This window comes from Oncorhynchus masou, chromosome 17 (assembly GCF_036934945.1).
Source record: "Oncorhynchus masou masou isolate Uvic2021 chromosome 17, UVic_Omas_1.1, whole genome shotgun sequence".
Classification (NCBI taxonomy): Eukaryota; Metazoa; Chordata; class Actinopteri; order Salmoniformes; family Salmonidae; genus Oncorhynchus; species Oncorhynchus masou.
The window spans coordinates 19,661,092-19,681,341 of NC_088228.1; the positions used below are offsets into that span (position 1 = coordinate 19,661,092).

Genomic DNA, 20,250 nt, shown 5'->3' on the forward strand with positions numbered 1-20,250 from the left:
TCTGGTGTTTGTCAGATTTTATAACGAAACAATGAAGAAATGTTGTGAGGAGCTGTTGGGCTTAACAAATCGAGAAGCCCATAAGCAGGGTGAGGATATCCATGAGGTCATCAAAGGGGTGCTGACAAAAAGGGGGAGAGATCTGAAGTCCGTGGTCTCCATCACCACAGATGGAGCTCCAGCCATGATGGGAAGAGGGAGGGGACTGGTTGCACGTTTGAAAGAGGACCACCCTGACCTGACATCATATCACTGCATCATCCAATCTGTCCTGTGTGCCTGGGAAAATAGTGTTCTGAGGTCCTGACAACGATTCTGAAACGGATCGACATTTGAGCGCAGCATCATCCCTACAACACCTCCTGCTACGAGGCAGAGATGTTCCCAACCATGTTGATTTCATCCAGAAGCTGATGGATAACTTCAAGGCTCGTTTTGATGACTTCACTGTTGGAAGAGCTCATCCAAAACCCCTTCTTGGTCACAAAGAAGCAAAACAGATTTTCAGATGGGTAGATGTTGCATCACTGCAAATTGAGTTGATTGAGCTGGAAGAAAATGTGTCTCCAGCGCAGACTGGTGATTGTGACCCTGTCACTTTCTGGGGAAAGATGCCTGCAGCTGTCCCTGTTCTCAAGAAACTGGCACTATACAGTACCACTCAAACGTTTGGACACTTTTTTTTGAGATTCTTCAAAGTAGCCAACCCTTGCCTTGATGACAGCTTTGCACACCCTTGTATTCTCTCAACTAGCTTCACCTGGAATGCATTTAAATTAACAGGTGTGCTTTTAAAAGTTAATTTGTGGAATGTATTTCCTTCTTTATTGTGTTTGAGCCAATCAATTGTGTTGTGACAAGGTAGGGGTGGTATACAGAAGATAGCCCTATTTGGTTAAAGACCAAGTCCATATAATGGCATAATTAAGCAAAGATAAATGACAGTTCATCATTACTTTAAGACATGAATGTTTGCCAATACTGAACATTTGCAGTCGTAAAAACCATCAAGCACGATGATGAAACAAGCTCTCATGAGGACCGTAACAGGAAAGAAAGACCCATTGTTAACTCTGCTGCGGAGGACAAGGTCATTAGAGTTACCAGCCTCAGAAATTGCAGCCCAAATAAATGCTTCACAGAGTTCAAGTAACAGACACATCTCAACATCAATTGTTCATGATCGAATTGTTGCAAAGAAACCACTGATAAAGGACACCAATAAGAACAGACTTGCTTGGGCCAAGGAACACAAGCATTGGACATTATACCGGTGGATTTCTGTCCTTTGGGATTCCTTTGGGAAATGTGATATTCTTGGTTCCAACCGGCATGTCTTTGTGAGACTCAGAGTAGGTGAACAGATGATCTCCATATGTGTAGTTCCCACCGTAAAGCATGTAGGACGTGGTTTAATGTTGTGGGGATGCTTTGCTGGTGACAGTCTGTGATTTTATTTAGAATTCAAGGCACACTTAACCAACATAGTTAACACAGAGATTTGCCATCTCATCTGGTGTGCGCTTAGTGGGACTATCATTTGGACAGTCCCACTAAGGACAGGACAATGACCAAGACCAAGAAGGAGAGTGATGGAGTGCTGCATCAGATGACCTGGCCTCCACAATCACCCGACCTCAACCCAATTGAGATGGTTTTGGATGAGTTGGCCCGCAGAATGAAGGCAAAGCAGCCAACAAGTGCTCAGCAAATGTGGGAACTCCTTCCAAACTGTTGGAAAAGCATTCCAGGTGAAGCTGGTTGAGAGAATGCTAAGAGGGTGGCTACTTCAAAGATTCTCAAATATAAAATATATTTTGATTTGATTAACACTTTTTTGGTTACTACATGATTTTCTGTGTGTTATTTCATAGTTTTGATATAGTTGTGTCCAAAACTTTGACTGGTACTGTACATCCGGACCATATTTGACTCCGCACACAGCTGTGAATCAGCCTTCTCCACAAGTAACTTTATTCAAATCAAATACCGCACCAGGCTCACCAATGAACACCTGCACCAGTGTCTGAATTGCTCTCATAGCATTTTTGCCAAAGTTCAAGCATTGGCAGGAGACAAAGGGTAATTCCTCTCATTAATGCAGGGCAAGACTTCTACATTAATATTACATGGCCCACAGTGACGTTCTGTGCATTCAGATTATTATTTTTGCTCAACTCTCCTTTGTTCTCCAGAAAACATGCACTTTATTTCATTTAAATAGATTTTTATTTTATTTTTTTATTCAAAGGTCATGTACATTGGTTCACAGTGCATAGACAATTATGCAACCACTTTTGTACTTCAGCAATGTTGATGCGATATTACATGTTTACATTCAAAATAAGTTGTAGTTACTTCAAATTCTTAATCTCATTTAATGTATTGAATGTACATTTGATAAAACAGTTTCCTCAGTCATAGATGACTATGTTTGTTACTACGCTGTACCAATAAAACAGTTAATAATAATTTTAGATATTGAAGTAACAGTAGAATGGAAAGATGGATCATAGGGTCTGCTAAATAGTATATATTATATATTATGCCTATAAGACTACACTGCCTCTCAAGTCTGCATGCAGCCAGTAGCTCACACATAGTTGTCCCACACACACACTCGACTGTGATGGAACTCAAGAGAAGGAAAATCAACAGTTGAGTAATTAGCTTCCCCCTTCACCCTTCTCTCCCATTTTACCCTTTACACTTCTCTCCCCCTTTACCCTTCACCCTTCCCTCCCCCTTTACCCTTCACCCTTCCCTCCCATTTTACCCTTTACACTTCTCTCCCCCTTTACCCTTCACCCTTCCCTCCCCCTTCACCCTTCCCTCCCCTTTTACCCTTCCCTCCCCTTTTACCCTTCACCGTCCCCTCCCCTTTTACCCTTCACCCTTCCCTCCCGCTTCACCCTTCCCTCCCCTTTTACCCTTCACCCTCCCCCTTTACCCTTCTCCCCACTTTTACCCTTCACCCTTCCCTCCCCCTTTACACTTTACCCTTCTCTCCCACCTTTACCCTTCACCCTTCCCTCCCCTTTTACCCTTCACCCTTCCCTCCCCTTTTACCCTTCACCCTTCCCTCCCACCTTTACCCTTCACCCTTCCCTCCCCTTTTAGCCTTCACCCTTCCCTCCCACCTTTCTCTTCACCCTTCCTTCACCCTTCTCTCCCCCTTTACCCTTCACCCTTCTCTCCCCTTTTACCCTTCACCCTTCCCTCCCCCTTCACCCTTCACCCTTCCCTCCCCCTTTACCCTTCACCCCCCCTTTACCATTCACCCTTCTCTCCCCCTTTACCCTTCACCCTACCCTCCCCTTTTACCCTTCACCCTTCCCTCCCCGTTTACCCTTCACCCTACCCTCTCACCTTCACCCTACCCTTCCCTTCACCCTTCACCCTTCCCTCCCCTTTTACACTTCACCCTTCCCTCCCCCTTTACACTTCACACTTCCCTCCCCCTTTACCCTTCACACTTCCCTCCCCCTTTACCCTTCACACTTCCCTCCCCTTTACCCTTCACACTTCCCTCCCTCTTTACCCTTCACACTTCCCTCCCCGTTTACCCTTCACCCTACCCTCCCACCTTCACCCTACCCTCTGCTTCACCCTTCACCCTTCCCTCCCCCTTTACCCTTCACCCTTCCCTCCCCCTTTACCCTTCACCCTTCCCTCCCCCTTTACCCTTCACCCTTCCCTCCCCCTTTACCCTTCACACTTCCCTCCCCCTTTACCCTTCACCCTTCCCTCCCCGTTTACCCTTCACCCTTCCCTCCCCGTTTACCCTTCACCCTACCCTCCCACCTTCACCCTTCCCTCCCCGTTTACCCTTCACCCTTCTCTCCCCCTTTACCCTTCACCATACCCTCCCCCTTTACCCTTCACCCTTCCCTCCCCTTCACCCTTCACCCTTCCCTCCCCTTTTACACTTCACCCTTCCCTCCACCTTTACCCTTCACACTTCCCTCCCCCTTTACCCTTCACACTTCCCTCCCCGTTAACCCTTCACCCTTCTCTCCCCTTTTACCCTTCACACTTCCCTCCCCGTTTACCCTTCACCCTTCCCTCCCCGTTTACCCTTCACCCTACCCTCCCACCTTTACCCTTCACCCTTCCCTCCCCCTTTACCCTTCACCCTTCCCTCCCCTTCACCCTTCACCCTTCCCTCCCCTTTTACACTTCACCCTTCCCTCCACCTTTACCCTTCACACTTCCCTCCCCCTTTACCCTTCACACTTCCCTCCCCGTTAACCCTTCACCCTTCTCTCCCCTTTTACCCTTCACACTTCCCTCCCCGTTTACCCTTCACCCTTCCCTCCCCGTTTACCCTTCACCCTACCCTCCCACCTTCACCCTACCCTCCACTTCACCCTTCACCCTTCCCTCCCCTTTACCCTTCACCCTTCCCTCCCCCTTTACCCTTCACCCTTCCCTCCCCCTTTACCCTTCACCCTTCCCTCCACTTCACCCTTCACCCTTCCCTCCCCCTTTACCCTTCACCCTTCCCTCCCCCTTTACCCTTCACCCTTCCCTCCCCCTTTACCCTTCACCCTACCCTCCCACCTTCACCCTACCCTCCGCTTCACCCTTCACCCTTCCCTCCCCCTTTACCCTTCACCCTTCCCTCCCCCTTTACCCTTCACCCTTCCCTCCCCCTTTACCCTTCACCCTTCCCTCCCCCTTCACCCTTCACCCTTCCCTCCCCCTTTACCCTTCACACTTCCCTCCCCCTTTACCCTTCACACTTCCCTCCCCCTTTACCCTTCACCCTTCCCTCCCCGTTTACCCTTCACCCTACCCTCCCACCTTTACCCTTCACCCTAACCTCCCACCTTTACCCTTCACCCTACCCTCCCCCTTTACCCTTCACCCTTCCCTCCCCGTTTACCCTTCACCCTACCCTCCCACCTTCACCCTACCCTCCCCTTCACCCTTCACCCTTCTCTCCCCCTTTACCTTTCACCCTTCCCTCCCCAGGCAGGCAGGAAGACAGACCGGCAGGCAGGCAGGAAGACAGACCGGCAGGAAGACAGACCGGCAGGCAGGCAGGAAGACAGACCGGCAGGCAGGCAGGAAGACAGACCGGCAGGCAGGCAGGAAGACAGACCGGCAGGAAGACAGACCGGCAGGCAGGCAGGAAGACAGACCGGCAGGCAGGCAGGAAGACAGACCGGCAGGCAGGCAGGAAGACAGACCGGCAGGCAGGCAGGAAGACAGACCGGCAGGCAGGCAGGAAGACAGACCGGCAGGCAGGCAGGAAGACAGGCAGGCAGGAAGACAGACAGGCAGGCAGGCAGGAAGACAGACAGGCAGGCAGGCAGGAAGACAGACAGGCAGGCAGGCAGGAAGACACAGGCAGGCAGGCAGGAAGACAGACAGGCAGGCAGGCAGGAAGACCGGCAGGCAGGCAGGAAGACAGGCAGGCAGGAAGACAGACAGGCAGGCAGGCAGGCAGGAAGACAGACAGGCAGGAAGACAGACAGGCAGGCAGGCAGGAAGACAGACAGGCAGGAAGACAGACATGCAGGCAGGCAGGCAGGAAGACAGACAGGCAGGCAGGAAGACCGGCAGGCAGGCAGGAAGACCGGCAGGCAGGCAGGCAGGCAGGCAGGCAGGCAGGGCTATGGGCCCAGTTTAAGCAGAGAGATGGGGTCTGAGACAGAAAGGCTGCATACTGTAGTGTAGAATAGGAAACCCCTAGCTCAGGTTTGCAGGGCTGTCTCCTCCATATGAGCTGGTGTGGGCTCACTCCTCCACCCACAGACACTGTCAGAGAGGGGGGGGGACCACGCAATGTGTGTGAACGGTAGGATGATATCACTGTTTTTCTAAAGTAATATACCCTCTTAAAAGTCGTAAAACACCAGATAAAAAGACTGAATGCGTGTACAGAGAATATAAAATACGCCTAATTAATGTGCAATATGAAAACAAAAGCAATGTTGACTGAGACTTTCCTCCTTTGACCATCTTCTCTCTCTCTCCCCCACTCTCCATCTACAGGATGCAGGGAGCCAGCAGATAGGCTTTTTGCTGGGGAGCTGTGGGGTGACGGTTGCCTTGACGAGTGACGCCTGCCATAAAGGCCTTCCCAAGAGCACCACAGGGGAGATCCCACAGTTCAAAGGTCAGCAACTGTGTCAAAGCATGTGACGCACCAATGCATGATGTGGTCCTGTCATATGCTGTCGTATGTGATGCTGTGTCAGATGGTTTTCATAAGATACTACATCCACAAAAACAGAATTCCAATATTGCTGTCTGGTCACCCATCACAGACTCATGGACTTGAATAAAGATAACCATGCTAGGAAGGATATTTTAGTGTGTCTAAAGCAGCACAAGGTTCTGTAGTACCAGGGTGTATTGAAATGAAACACTGATATCAAACAGGTTTTTAGTTTGGTGATTTTATTGCTCCTCTCCAAAACAAATGGAGAGACTTGGAATGGAAGGATAAGCAGGCAGAAGATATGTGATTAAATAGGAGGGCAGGTTTGTTTTAGTACACAGACTGCATATAGAATGGCTTAGTACACAGACTGCATATAGAATGGTTTAGTACACAGCCTGCATATAGAATGGTTTAGTACACAGGAGCTGCATATAGAATGGTTTAGTACACAGGAGCTGCATATAGAATGGTTTAGTACACAGGAGCTGCATATAGAATGGTTTAGTACACAGGCTGCATATAGAATGATTTAGTACACAGTAGCTGCATGTAGAATGGTTTAGTACACAGGAGCTGCATGTAATGTAGAATGGTTTAGTACACAGGAGCTGCATGTAATGTAGAATGGTTTAGTACACAGTAGCTGCATTAATGTAGAATGGTTTAGTACACAGTAGCTGCATGTAATGTAGAATGGTTTAGTACACAGTAGCTGCATGTAATGTAGAATAGTTTAGTCTACAGTAGCTGCATATAGAATGGCCCACTGTGTGGGGAACAGAGCAGTCAGGGAGAGAGAGCTCAGTGTAATTCCTTTTTTTTTTTTCATTTTAGGCAGGTCAGTTAGAACAAATTCTTATTTACAATGACGGCCTATGCCAGCCAAACCCTAACCCGGACCAGGTTGGGCTAATTGTGCGCTGCCCGATGGGACTCCCAATCACGGCCGGTTGTGATACAGCCTGGAATCAAACCAGGGTCTGTAGTGACGCCTCTAGCACTGAGACCGTTGCACCACTCGGCAGCACTGAGACCGTTGCACCACTTAGACCGTTGCACCACTCGGCAGCCCCATTGGGCATACTCCTCAGTATTGATGCCAACCAGTGGATTTAAAGCTATCATTTTAGCATTGATGACATAAGTCAGGGCTGAGTAGAGGGCTGGCTATGGAAACCCTACATATAATACTGGGACACAGCCTGGGTCAGGCCCAGGATGCCTCCCAAAAAGCCCCCTATGGGCCCTGGTCAAAAGTAGTGCACTACATACAGTAGGGACGCAAAACCCAACATCAATCGGGATGAGTGCTCATTGATCGCTTCAGGGTAATCACTAGACTAGCTGTCTCCATTGGCTTCGGCTAATGGGGATCCTAATAAATCAAATCAAAATCACATCACATTAAATGGCAGATTGTGACTGGCTCTCTAATGCCTTGATTGTATTTTATTTTGTCTTGGTCCTAATAACTCTCTTTGATCTGTCTGTCTGTCTGTCTCTCTATCCAGGCTGGCCAAAGCTACTGTGGTTTGTGACTGAATCTAAGCACTTATCCAAACCCCCCAGAGACTGGTTCCCCCATATCAAGGATGCAAATAACGACACAGCCTATATTGAGGTAAAACACAGATCTGTTATGTCTTTGACTGCTTATGCAACAACGTGAATGTTTTTCAAGATGTTCCCACCTTGTACCAAGATAAAGTTCATCACCACAATAATGTTGTTTTTGCTGTCTGGTTTCTTCTCCCATTGATTTTGACTGCTATTCCCCTGGGTCTGTTTAACAAGTATCTCACTCTTGACAACACAGAGTGATTGGATTGACTGAAGTCTATATTGATTATATGAATCAGTCATAATACGAAGAGAGGTGTTGCTGTTATTGGTTAACTACAGCTAGATCATGTATTATATGCTCTGCTAAGTGCACAGCTCTCATTGGGATGTCTAGGCTAACTGCAAACAGCACTTGTTTGGTGTAGTTGTCAATCAATCTGCTTGTGATTGCCGATCAATATGCTTCATGGGGGTTGATTATCATTGTCTGTCTGGCGATTGGATATTCAGTTGTTGCTTCTGTATGGGAGACAAAATGCATTTCCCAAATGACACCGTTTCTCCTATTTAGTACACTACTTTTGACCTGGGCCCTGGTCAAAGGTAGTGCACTATAAACGGAATAGGGTGCCATTTAGCAAGAAGCCGGAGACCAGTCAATCCAGTCAGATAATGTGGTTTGTCTTCATTTACTTTGGCTCTTTTTATGCAGCCAGGCGGTAAACCAGAGGTGTAGATATTCTATGTTGATTGTGAAGTGAGTGGAAAAAAATCAGAATTAAATAGAGAGAAGAAGATGATGGAACATCATTAGAGCAGACAACTGGGATTGTCTGCATCCAAAATGGCACCTTATTCCCTATACCATTGGGGGCGTGGCACTGAACCAGACCCTGAGCTCATCTGTGTGAATTGTTTGTTTATAGTTATATCGCTCAATTTTGTTTTGTCTAAATCCAAGTGCGTTGCAAGTTTGAAAGTGGATTGTACGTGGCATGTGTGACCTTCTTAATCCTAATCGGTGTAATATGAGGAAAACGTTCCAATCACTACCGGGGGTTGTATGGATTCCATTAGTAAATCAACCACAATCACCTACTCCCCTGCGCTTCTGCTCTCTTTCCGAGATGAAACTCACTTTCTCCAAAACAGCATTGCCTTGCCTGATGGTTGTTCTACAAAGTCAAAAAGGGAAACCAAGCAAAAGTGAGGCTCAAGAGGTGGTGTTAGGAACGGACTACGGAGGCGGGGAAGCTGTCACCCGCTCCCGGTGACCACCCTGTCAACTATGCGGCCACTAGATAATAACCTGGATGAGTTAGCGGCAAGGGCTAAATCTGAAGGGGACTTTAGGAGAAGTAATTGAATCTGCTTTACAAAAATGTGGCTCAAGCAGGACAATATTGATGTGAACATTGATGGATACACTGTCATTAGAGCAGATGAAGACAAAACAACGTCACATAAATCAATAGGCTGGGGGCTATGTATCTTTGTAGATAATACTTGGGCCACGCAGTATAATGTGATTGAACAAGTGTGCACCAGAGACAGATTGTTGTTGTATCATTCAGGCCATTCTATCGTCCACGCGTGTTTGGACAGATGACCATTACTCTGGTCTATGTGCCTGGACCTAACATAAGGAAGCTGCTGACAGGATTACAGACTGTTTTAATGCTGCTCTTTCATGATCAGCTGACCAGACAGTATTTCTGCTTGGGGATTTAATATGGTCTCCCTTTCCGCGCACCTCCCCACTCTGCAACAGTACAGTATGTCACCTGTCCAACTCACTCAACTCACATCCTGGACCAGTGTTATGGTAACATAGAGGATGCATACGAGGCAGTGTGCAGAGCGCCCATCAGGAAATCCGACCATAACGTTATCCATCTCCTACCGAGATACAGTCAGCAGGTTAAATGTGAATAACCTGTGGAGAAATCCATTCAGGTGTGAACAGAGGATCAAGGATTGCTTTGACATCACACTGGGATGTGTTCTTTGACTCGTGCAGGGATCCCCGCGAGATGACTGACAGCACCACATCCTACATCCAGTTCTGTGAGGATACTGTCATTAACATTAAAACTTTCTGAGTATTTACCAACAACAAGCCCTGGGTAGCTAAGGACTTGAAAATGTGCCTTTCAATGAAAGTTTGCTTTCCTGAAAGGAGATACTGATGCTGTAAAGGAGAAAAATTAATTCAGATCAAAAATGTGTAAAGCTAAAAAGGACTTCAAGGATGAAGTGGAGCAGAGGTTCTGTCCAAGGAACGGAAAAGAGGGAACAATACAATTGCAGACTTTTCATCCTTTGTAAATTACCTTAACTGTTTCTATGAAAGATTTGCCACCGTCGATTTCAAAGATGAATGTAAACAAATATGTGAGAGCAAATCCTCTCCTGTCCACATAACAAAGAGCGAGGTGGCCTCATGCTTCTCACATATTGAGCCACACAAAACAACGGGCCCATGCGGTCTACGGGGCAAGGTACTGAAGGTCTGCGCCAACCAGCTCAAGGGAGTCTTCACATGACTGTTTCAACTCCAAACTCCTGAAGGTGTTGACCATTGTACCAGCCCCTAAGAAGTCACGGGCCAAATCACCAAATTACTTTCGACCTGTGGCCCTCACGCCCCTTCTGGCCAAATGCATGGAAAGGGTTGTTAGTAAGCACCTTACCCTGTCCATAGCAGATCAATTGGACCCATTACAGTTTGCCAATTAGGCACAGAGGGGGACTGAGGATGCTACCCTGACCTTGGTGAACATGGTGGCTAGTCACCTTCGACATGCTAAATCATATGCACACAATTTATTGATTTTAGTTCAGCTTTCAAGACAATGCAAATACACCCACTGCTGAAAGGACTACTGGACCTGAATGTCAACGGAGGCCTGGCAGGTTGGATCAATGACTTTTTAACTGACCGCCCACAGTGTGTCCTCATGAATGGGGCCCTCTCTGATGAACTGACCCTGAACACACCCAGGGGTGTGTCCTTTTACCGTTGTTGTTCTCTATCTACACTAATGAGATGGAGAGCCAAGGAAGCAATGTGAGCCTTTTCAAGTACGCGGATGACATGGCTCTGGTAGGACTCTTTTTTTTAAAGATGCTACATCAGATGGGGACAGCTATTTTAAACAGACCAACAACTTTCAAGAATGGTGCCCGTCAAGTGATGTGGAATGAACAAAGGAGCGGATCATCAATGGCAACAACTTGCCAGTGTCCCAACCACTCTCTCTGAATGAGTGTTTCAAATACCTAGGGACACAAATTGATTGAACAGTTTTGAACAAGCTGAGTTTTACATGGAATGCATACTATTTTTTTTAAAGCAAGCCAGCGCCTGTTTTTAATCAGGAAATGTAAGGAGTTTGGGGTCAGACAGGTTGTTCTGGAGAGGGTGTTCAGCAGCTTGGTGGAGAGCATCCTCACGTTCATTATGGCAGTCTGGTAATCTGAGCGTGAGGAGCAGAAGCAAACTGACCAGAATAGTAAACACAGCCAGCAAAGTAATTAGTTGACCACAGGCACATTTGAGCAGTCTATTCCGCAAGGCAACCAAAAAGAAGGCACTGGCTGTCGTTGGTGACCCCTCACATCCTCTGCAAGATGTCGACCGATTATGATTTTTCAACGCCGATACCGATTATTGGAGGACCAAAAAAAAGCCGAAACCGATTAATCGGTTGATTTAAACAATGTAATTTTATTTTATTTTTTGTAATAATGACAATTACAACGATACTGAATGAACACTTATTTTAACTTCATATAATACATCAATAAAATAAATTTCACCTCAAATAAATAATGAAACATGTTCAAAATGGTTTTAATAATGCAAAAACAAAGTGTTGGAGAAGAAAGTAAAAGTGCAATATGTTTATGTAAGAAAGCTAACGTTTAAGTTCCTTGCTCAGAACATGAGAACATATGAAAGCTGGTGGTTCCTTTTAACATGAGTCTTCAATATTCCCAGGTAAGAAGTTTTAGGTTGTAGTTATTATAGAAATTAAATAACTATTTCTCTCTATACGATTTGTATTTTATATACAGTGGGGCAAAAAAGTATTTAGTCAGCCACCAATTGTGCAAGTTCTCCCACTTAAAAAGTTGAGAGGCCTGTAATTTTCATCACAGGTACACTTCAACTATGACAGACAAAACGAGAGAGAAAAATCCAGAAAATCACATTGTAGGATTTTTAATGAATTGATTTGCAAATTATGGTGGAAAATAAGTATGTGGTCACCTACAAACAAGCAAGATTTCTGGCTCTCACAGACCAGCAACAGCCCCAAAACATCACTGCTCTAGAGGAGATCTGCATGGAGGAACTGGCCAAAATACCAGCAACAGTGTGTGAAAACCTTGGAAGACTTACAGAAAATGTTTGACCTCTGTCATTGCCAACAAAGGGTATATAACAAAGTATTGAGAAACTTTTGTTATTGACCAAATAGTTATTTTCCACCATAATTTGCAAATCAATTCATTAAAAATCCTACACTGATTTTTCTGGATGTTTTTTCCTCATTTTGTCTGTCATAGTTGAAGTGTACCTATGATGAGAATTACAGGCCTCTCTCATCATCAATACTTTTTTGCCCCACTTTACCTTTGACTATTGGATGTTCTTATAGGCACTTTAGTATTGCCAGTGTAATAGTATAGCTTCCGTTCCTCTCCTCGCCCCCTACCTGGGCTCGAACCAGGAACACATCGACAACAGCCACCCTCGAAGCATCGTTTCCCATTGCTCCACAAAAGCCGCGGCCCTTGTGAAGAGCAACGGGAACAACTACTTTAAGGTCTCAGAGCGAGTGACATTTGAAACGCTATTAGCGTTTCGCTAAAAATATATACTTCTGTGTATTGACTTTAAGGAAGGCATTGATGTTTATGGTTAGGTACAGTCGTGCAACGATTGTTCTTTTTTTCGCAAATGCGCTTTTGTTAAATCATCCCCCGTTTGGCGAAGTTGGCTGTCTTTGTTAGGAAGAAATAGTCTTCACACAGTTTGCAACGAGCCAGGTCACACAGTTAGCAACAAGTCATTTTAGCAGGCAATATTAACTAAATATGGAGGTTTAAAAATATATACTTGTGTATTGATTTTAAGAAAGGCATTGATGTTTATGGTCAGGTACACATTGGAGCAACGACAGTCCTTTTTCCCGAATACGCACCGCATCGATTATATGCAACGCAGGACACGCTAGATAAACTAGTAATATCATCAACCATGTGTAGTTAACTAGTGATTATGATGGATTGCTTGTTTTTTATAAGATAAGTTTAATGCTAGCTAGCAACTTACCTTGGCTTCTTACAGCATTCGCGTAACAGTCTCCTCATGGAGTGCAATGTAAAGCAGGTGGTTGGAGTGTTGGACTAGTTAACCGTAAGGTTGCAAGATTGAATCCCCGAGCTGACAAGGTAAAAATCTGTCATTCTGCCCTTGAACAAGGCAGTTAACCCACCGTTCCTAGGCCGTCATTGAAAATCAGAATGTGTTCTTAACTGACTTGCCTAGTTAAATAAATAAAGGTGTCCAAAAATACCGATTTCCGATTGTTATGAAAACTTAAAATCGGCCCTAATGAATCATTCCAATGAATCTGTCGACCTCTACCCTCTACACCCTCAGTTAAAGAGGCTTCCCTCTGGCTGGCGCTTCAGATTGCCCATGGTCAAGAAGAAATTGTTCAAATATTCATTCCTTCCTTGTGCTGTTGGACTACTAAATGCAAAGTAGATTTTGTCAGTATTTGTACTTATCTTTCCAGTGCAGTTGGGACAGCGGTCGGCTGTGAGTGAATGTATCAATGTCCTCTGTTGTTAGTGTATGCAACATGACTGGTTTAAATGTGTCTGATGTGAGAATGTATGTGATCCTTTCAATGGAAGTGATGCCAAAGAAAAATGTCCATCCTGGATGGACAATAAAGTTTCTTTCTACAGTGTTATATAGTGCACTACATATGACCAAAGCCCTATTCAAAAGTAGTGCACTTTATAGGGAATAGGGTGCCATTTGGGATGGGTCCATTGTTTGTTGATGTCTAGACAGTATCCAAAATTGCAGTAATGGGTAGTGACCGTTTTGGTACTTTTGGCTTTTACTCAAAGTACTTTCCTACTCAGTCCCCACATTCTAGTCCTCTCCTTAGTCAAACGGACATTTACAAGAAAAATGTTCAGCAATGGCTTACAAGAAATGTCCTCGTCAATTCTACAAAGGAAAATGTCTCCAGAAATATTTTGTTCTGGACTTAATCTTTTAGACATGGTTGTTTTCGTAGTCATGCATCACTAGACATATGTAAGGCTGAGCAGATATCTGGAGATGCTATGCATCACTCTTCACAATGCAATACTACTTCAGATAGTCTGTAAGATATAGAGCAGGAAGGTCTGTTATAATGACTTAGCCTAATGACTGTCTAACTTTTAAATAGCGACTGCCCCTAAAAAGCAACGTCTTGTTTTGAAAATCGCCTATGTGGCATTGATATGAGTCGTAAACATTTATTATTGTGCAAAAAAATTGACTACAAAGTGTAAATAGAATCATTTTGGTCATAAAGTCAGTCTCATCCAAAACTGAGATTTGTGAGATGATAGGGGGGAAAATGGTGTCACGGAATGAAGGGTAACACAACAGGTTTATTTGGGTTGGGTTTATTATAATCCTGCCCACAACTGGCAGCACCCAAGTAATCATACATTCGTAGCGCAGTTACACATGACCCTATCGTAATGGTAAATGGTAAAATTGATTTGACAAATGATATCCCTATGGGGCTAGGTTAGGGACCAATGCACAAGGAACAATACTTTAAAAGGTCAATAACTAAAAATGTCAATGACTTAAAAACCTCAAACCAATTATAAATGGTAGAAATTCCTATACAAATATTGAAAGCATTTAATCAGACAACTAAAAGATGTGCAACATGAAAATATTGTCCTATTTACATTGTGTAATTTGATGGTCCCTAACTATCCCCAGAGATAGGCTATCCAAAGTCAAACCAACTTTGCCGTGGTCGCACACCAGCCGACTGAAGCTAAATGACTAAATCATTTTACTAACTCTTCCCACCTGCAAACACACACCGAAACCAACTCATGTTTTAATTCAGTCATGGCTGCTAGCATTTCTTAATGAACCAAGTCTAAAATGAGGCGAGATCAGGAAGTGCAGTCCACCTTTAATAATTGTGTTCCATCTCCCTGTCTCTTAGTGCAGATGAGAAAATCAATGGTATAATCCATCTAAATGTTGAGTGCTGTTCTCCCATTAGTTAGGCTGAGATAAAATATACTGTGAATAATGAAAGTTGCTGCTATTCATTCATAAGTGTCCCAAATGGCCCCCTATTCCCTATATAGCAGGGCTGTTCAATGTTGGTCCTGGAGGAACAAAACACTTCTGGTTTTCATCCTCAACTTCTAATCAGGGACTGATTCAATCAAGGGACACCAGGTGAGTTCAATTAACTACCGGGTAGAAACAAAAAAACGAAGTGTTTTGTCCCTCCGGGACCAGATTTGAACAGCCCTGCCTTATACTGTAGTGTACTACTTTTGACTAGGGTTCATGGGCTCTGGTCAAAAGTAGGGCACTATGTAGGGAATAGGAGGCATTTTGGGAGGTACCCTCAGACAGACAGATGGAATGCTCGCTCTCTGTTTCTATCAATTCAATTTAAGGGCTTTATTGGCATGGGAAACATATGTTTACATTGCCAAAGCAAGTGAATTAGATAATAAACAAAAGTGAAATAAAAAATGTACAGTAAATATTACACTCACAAAAGTTCAAAAAGAATAAAGACATTTCAAATGTCATATTATGAGTATAATAACAGCGTTGTAATGATATACAAATAGTTAAAGTACAGAAGGAAAAATAAATACAAAAATATGTTTCTCTCTCTCTGTGCTCAGTCAGGCAGTACTGACAGTAGTCTGTATAGTGTTTATGTTGGAGGAGGCACCATGGCTTTATTAGAGTGAAGACTGTCATTCCCGTCCTCAGATCTAGTAGTGTGTGTGTCTACTAGGACTGGGATGTCTGGTCTGGGAGGGAAGGATGTTACTGCCTGATTGTTAAAGGCAGAATTTCAGTTTCAGAACATGGCAATAGCACTGCCCTACCCCAGGATGTGTGTAAAAAGTAGGCAGAACAACATCATCTGCTAAGAGGCATTATGTGTATTCTCAATACTATCAACTGATAATTAATCAGATATATAACAGTAGAGTGGCTTTACAAGCAGTGTTTGAAATGAGCCATGGTTTGTCTATACTGTAATTAACAGGTGGCGGCTAGCAACATGACCGTACTGTAGGTAGGGGAAATAATGGTCAATACAGCATATATGTAATGATGGTCTGTGTTGCTGCTTTGTGACTGTGATACACATCCTAACGCCTGCTCTCTGTCTATCTCTCGCCCTCTCTGTGTGTGTCTGTCACTCGCTCGCTCTGTCTCTGTCTCTCTCCTCACCTCTTCCCTCTCTCACCTGCAGTATAAGACATGTAAGGATGGCAGTGTGCTGGGAGTGACGGTGATGAGGATAGCTCTGCTGACTCACTGTCAGGCCCTCACCCAGTCCTGTGGATACACAGAAGGTGGGACTCTGCAGCCCTCTCCGATAAGACATTCTACAGAAGTCATAGCACCAAGACTCTGCCTTGGGAGACATAGAACATGCATTAGATATATACTTTTTCATTACAATTGGATTCTCTCGCCATCTTTCACTTGTTTGGGTGTTCTGCTTCTCACAACAGTCATTGGTCTAAACCCCATCTCTCACAGTAATGATAATGCATTGTGTACATAGAATCTAACATGTCATGTATCAGGGTTACTGTTTGAGATGTCTATGTTGGATTAAACTATTATGTGCTCTGTTTCCCTCTCTCTCTCTCTCTCTCTCTCTCTCTCTCTGCCTCTCTCTCTGCCTCTCTCTCTGCCTCTCTCTCTGCCTCTCTCTGCCTCTCTCTCTCTCCTCTGCAGCTGAGACCATAGTGAATGTATTAGACTTTAAGAAGGACGTGGGGCTGTGGCATGGTATTCTCACGGTGAGGACCTTCCAGCAGGGCTTTGATACACACACACACACACACACGTCTGCACAGGGCTTAGAGGGCTTGGGAAAGATGATTTATATTCTTACTATATTTTCTTTGAGCACCATTTTGAAATGGGAATTATATTATCAGAGGGGATTTTTACCACTGTTTAAATGTGTTCTCCCAAATCCAATTATAACAAACAGTGAATATATTCTAATGTGTAGCCACAGGGTCTTTAGTCTCTGTTGTGTTAGAGCAATACAGTCTGCATCCCAAATGGCATCCTATTACCTATAGGGTGCGCTACTTTTTACGAGGGCCCATCAGGCCCTGTACTATAAAGGTGAAAGGGTGCCGTTTGGGATGCATAGTGCATACACTAATTAATCAGTGTTTTAACCAATGAGATCTCATATCAGTTTTCCTAATTAGCCTAGAAAAATCCTGATAATTACCCGTCTTGATTGAGTCTTGACTTACATGTAATAACGGCTCTGATTAATGTGTCTCTCCTGTTGCAGAGTGTGATGAACATGATGCATGTTATCAGTATCCCCTACTCACTGATGAAGGTCAACCCACTGTCCTGGATCCAGAAAGTGTGCCAATACAAAGGTCTGGATTCACCATCTCTCCATTCACTCAAGCTTCAGCTAATATACTTTAGATACATGTGTATTTGACAATTGTTACTGTTTAATAATATTGCATTTTACATGGTTGTAAGGATGGTTTCATGTACAGTTGAAACTGTTACTTCACTGTTAGCATTTTGACCGATTGGAGTAACATCAAAAGTGATATCTTCTGAATGTTATTGGGCTATTATTATTTAAAAAATGTTGTTTTTTTTTACCTTTATTTTATTAGGCAAGTCAGTTAATAAGAACAAATTCTTATTTTCAATGATGGCCTAGGAACATTGGGTTAACTGCCTGTTCAGGGGCAGAACGCTCTAACCACTAGGCTACCCTGCCGCCGCCTTTTTTTTCTTCATGTGAACTGCCCTTAACCCTTCCCATGATGTGATCCATCCCACAGCGAAGGTGGCATGTGTAAAGTCCAGGGACATGCACTGGGCCTTGGTGGCCCACAAGGACCAGAGGGACGTCAACCTGAGCTCACTACGCATGCTAGTGGTGGCCGATGGATCCAACCCCTGTAAGATCACACTACTCTATTCTCTCTCTCTCTCTCTCTCTCTCTCTCTCTCTCTCTCTCTCTCTCTCTCTCTCTCTCTCTCTCTCTCTCTCTCTCTCTCTCTCTCTCTCTCTCTCTCTCTCTCTCTCTCTCTCTCTCTCTCTCTCTCTCTGTCTGTGTCTCTGTCTGTCTGTGTCTCTGTCTGTCTGTGTCTCTGTCTGTCTGTGTCTCTGTCTGTCTGTGTCTCTGTCTGTCTGTGTCTCTGTCTGTCTGTGTCTCTGTCTGTCTGTGTCTCTGTCTGTCTGCCTGCCTGTCTGTCTGTCTGTCTGTCTCTGTCTGTCTGTCTGTGTCTCTGTCTGTCTGTCTGTGTCTCTGTCTGTCTGTCTGTGTCTCTGTCTGTCTGTGTCTCTGTCTGTCTGTGTCTCTGTCTGTCTGTCTGTCTGTCTGTGTCTCTGTCTGTCTGTGTCTGTCTGTGTCTGTCTGTCTCTGTCTGTCTGTCTGTGTCTGTCTGTCTCTGTCTGTCTGTCTGTCTGTGTCTCTGTCTCTGTCTGTCTGTCTCTCTCTCTGCCTCTCTCTCTCTGTCTCGCTGTCTTTCTCGGTCTCACTCTGCCTCTCTGTCTCGCTCTGTCTAAAAATTAATTCTAGAAATGTATCAGATGGGGTAAAATATTGTGCATAACTATAGTACTGTAACTCTGTCCATGTTCATGATGCAGGTCTCATAGAATGTCCCTTTGTCACCTAGACTAAGTAGTCTTATAACGCTAGTCTTGATTCCGACTACAGGGACTTTTAATGAAGTATAATGTAACCAATATATAATTGACCAAGCAGCTGCCATGGAACCATTACAGTAATCTACCACTGGTGCTGTAAAAACTAACACTACATACCACTGCTACATTTGTATAGCATAAGATACACTTGAAGTCAGCAGTTTACAGTCATTAAAACTCGTTTTTCAACCACTCCACCAATTTCTTGTTAACATACTATAGTTTTGGCAAGTCGGTTAGGACATCTACTTCGTGCATGACACAAGTACTTTTTCCAACAATTGTTTACAGACAGATTATTTCAATTCACTGTATCACAATTCCAATGGGTCAGAAGTTTAGTGTGCCTTTCATTTTCTGGAATTTTCCAAGCTGTTTATGTCATGTCTTTAGAGGCTTGTGATAGGCTAATTGACATAATTTCAGTCAATTGGAGGTGTACCTGTGGATGTATTTCAAGGCCTACCTTCAAACTCAGTGCCTCTTTGCTTGACATCATGGGAAAATCTAAAGAAATCAGCCAATTTGTAGACCTCCACAAGTCTGGTTCATCCATGTGAGCAATTTCCAAACGCCTGAAGGTACCACGTTCATCTGTACAAACAATAGTACGCAAGTATAAACACCATGGGACCACACAGCTGTCATACCGCTCAGGAAGGAGACTCGTTCTGTCTCCTAGAGATGAACATACTATGGTGCGAAAAGTGCAAATCAATCCCAGAACAACAGCAAAGGACCTTGTGAAGATCCTGGAGGAAACGGGTACAAAAGTATCTACAGTGGGGAGAAAAAACTAACAGGTCTGTGAGAGCCGGAATTCTTACTGGTTGGTAGGTAATCAAATACTTATGTCATGCAATAAAATGCAAATGAATTACTTAAAAATCATACAATGTGATTTTCTGGATTTTTGGATTCTCTTTTTTTCTTTTTTTAGATTCCGTATCTCACAGTTGAAGTGTACCTATGATAAAAATTACAGACCTCTACATGCTTTGTAAGCAGGAAAACCTGCAAAATCGGCAGTGTATAAAATACTTGTTCCCCCCACTGTATATCCACAGTAAAATGAGTCCTATATCAACATAACCTGAAAGGCCGCTCAGCAAGGAAGAAGCCACTGTTCCAAAACCGCCATAAAAAAGCCAGACTACGGTTTGCAACTGCACATGGGGACAAAGATCATACTTTTTGGAGAAATGACCATTGTTACCATTGTTTAGAGGAAAAAGAGGGAGTCTTGCACCCTCCCAACCGTGAAACAAAGGGGTGGCAGCATCCTATTGTGGGGGTGCTTTTCTGCACAAGGGGCTGGTGCACTTCACAAAATAGATGGCATCATGAGGTGGAAAATTATGTGGATATATTAAAGCAACATCTCAAGACATCAGTCAGGAAGTTAAAGCTTGGTCGCAAATGGGTCTTCCAAATGGACAATGACCCCAAGCATACTTCCAAAGTTGTGGCAAATGGCTT

The 20,250-nt window shown here is 44.3% G+C and overlaps 1 protein-coding gene across 8 annotated transcripts in view; it reads left to right on the plus strand.

The window, feature by feature from the left end:
* The window catches only part of LOC135558651 (disco-interacting protein 2 homolog C), a 240,401-nt gene that overhangs the window by 183,627 nt on the left and 36,524 nt on the right, over positions 1-20,250 (plus strand). For all 8 annotated transcript variants that reach the window (XM_064992625.1, XM_064992626.1, XM_064992631.1 and 5 more), the window contains 6 exons: positions 6,004-6,127; positions 7,687-7,796; positions 16,303-16,405; positions 16,797-16,861; positions 17,377-17,470; positions 17,897-18,016. In XM_064992625.1, the coding sequence (XP_064848697.1) occupies positions 6,004-6,127; positions 7,687-7,796; positions 16,303-16,405; positions 16,797-16,861; positions 17,377-17,470; positions 17,897-18,016 (616 nt within the window). The remainder of the gene's footprint in view (positions 1-6,003; positions 6,128-7,686; positions 7,797-16,302; positions 16,406-16,796; positions 16,862-17,376; positions 17,471-17,896; positions 18,017-20,250) is intronic.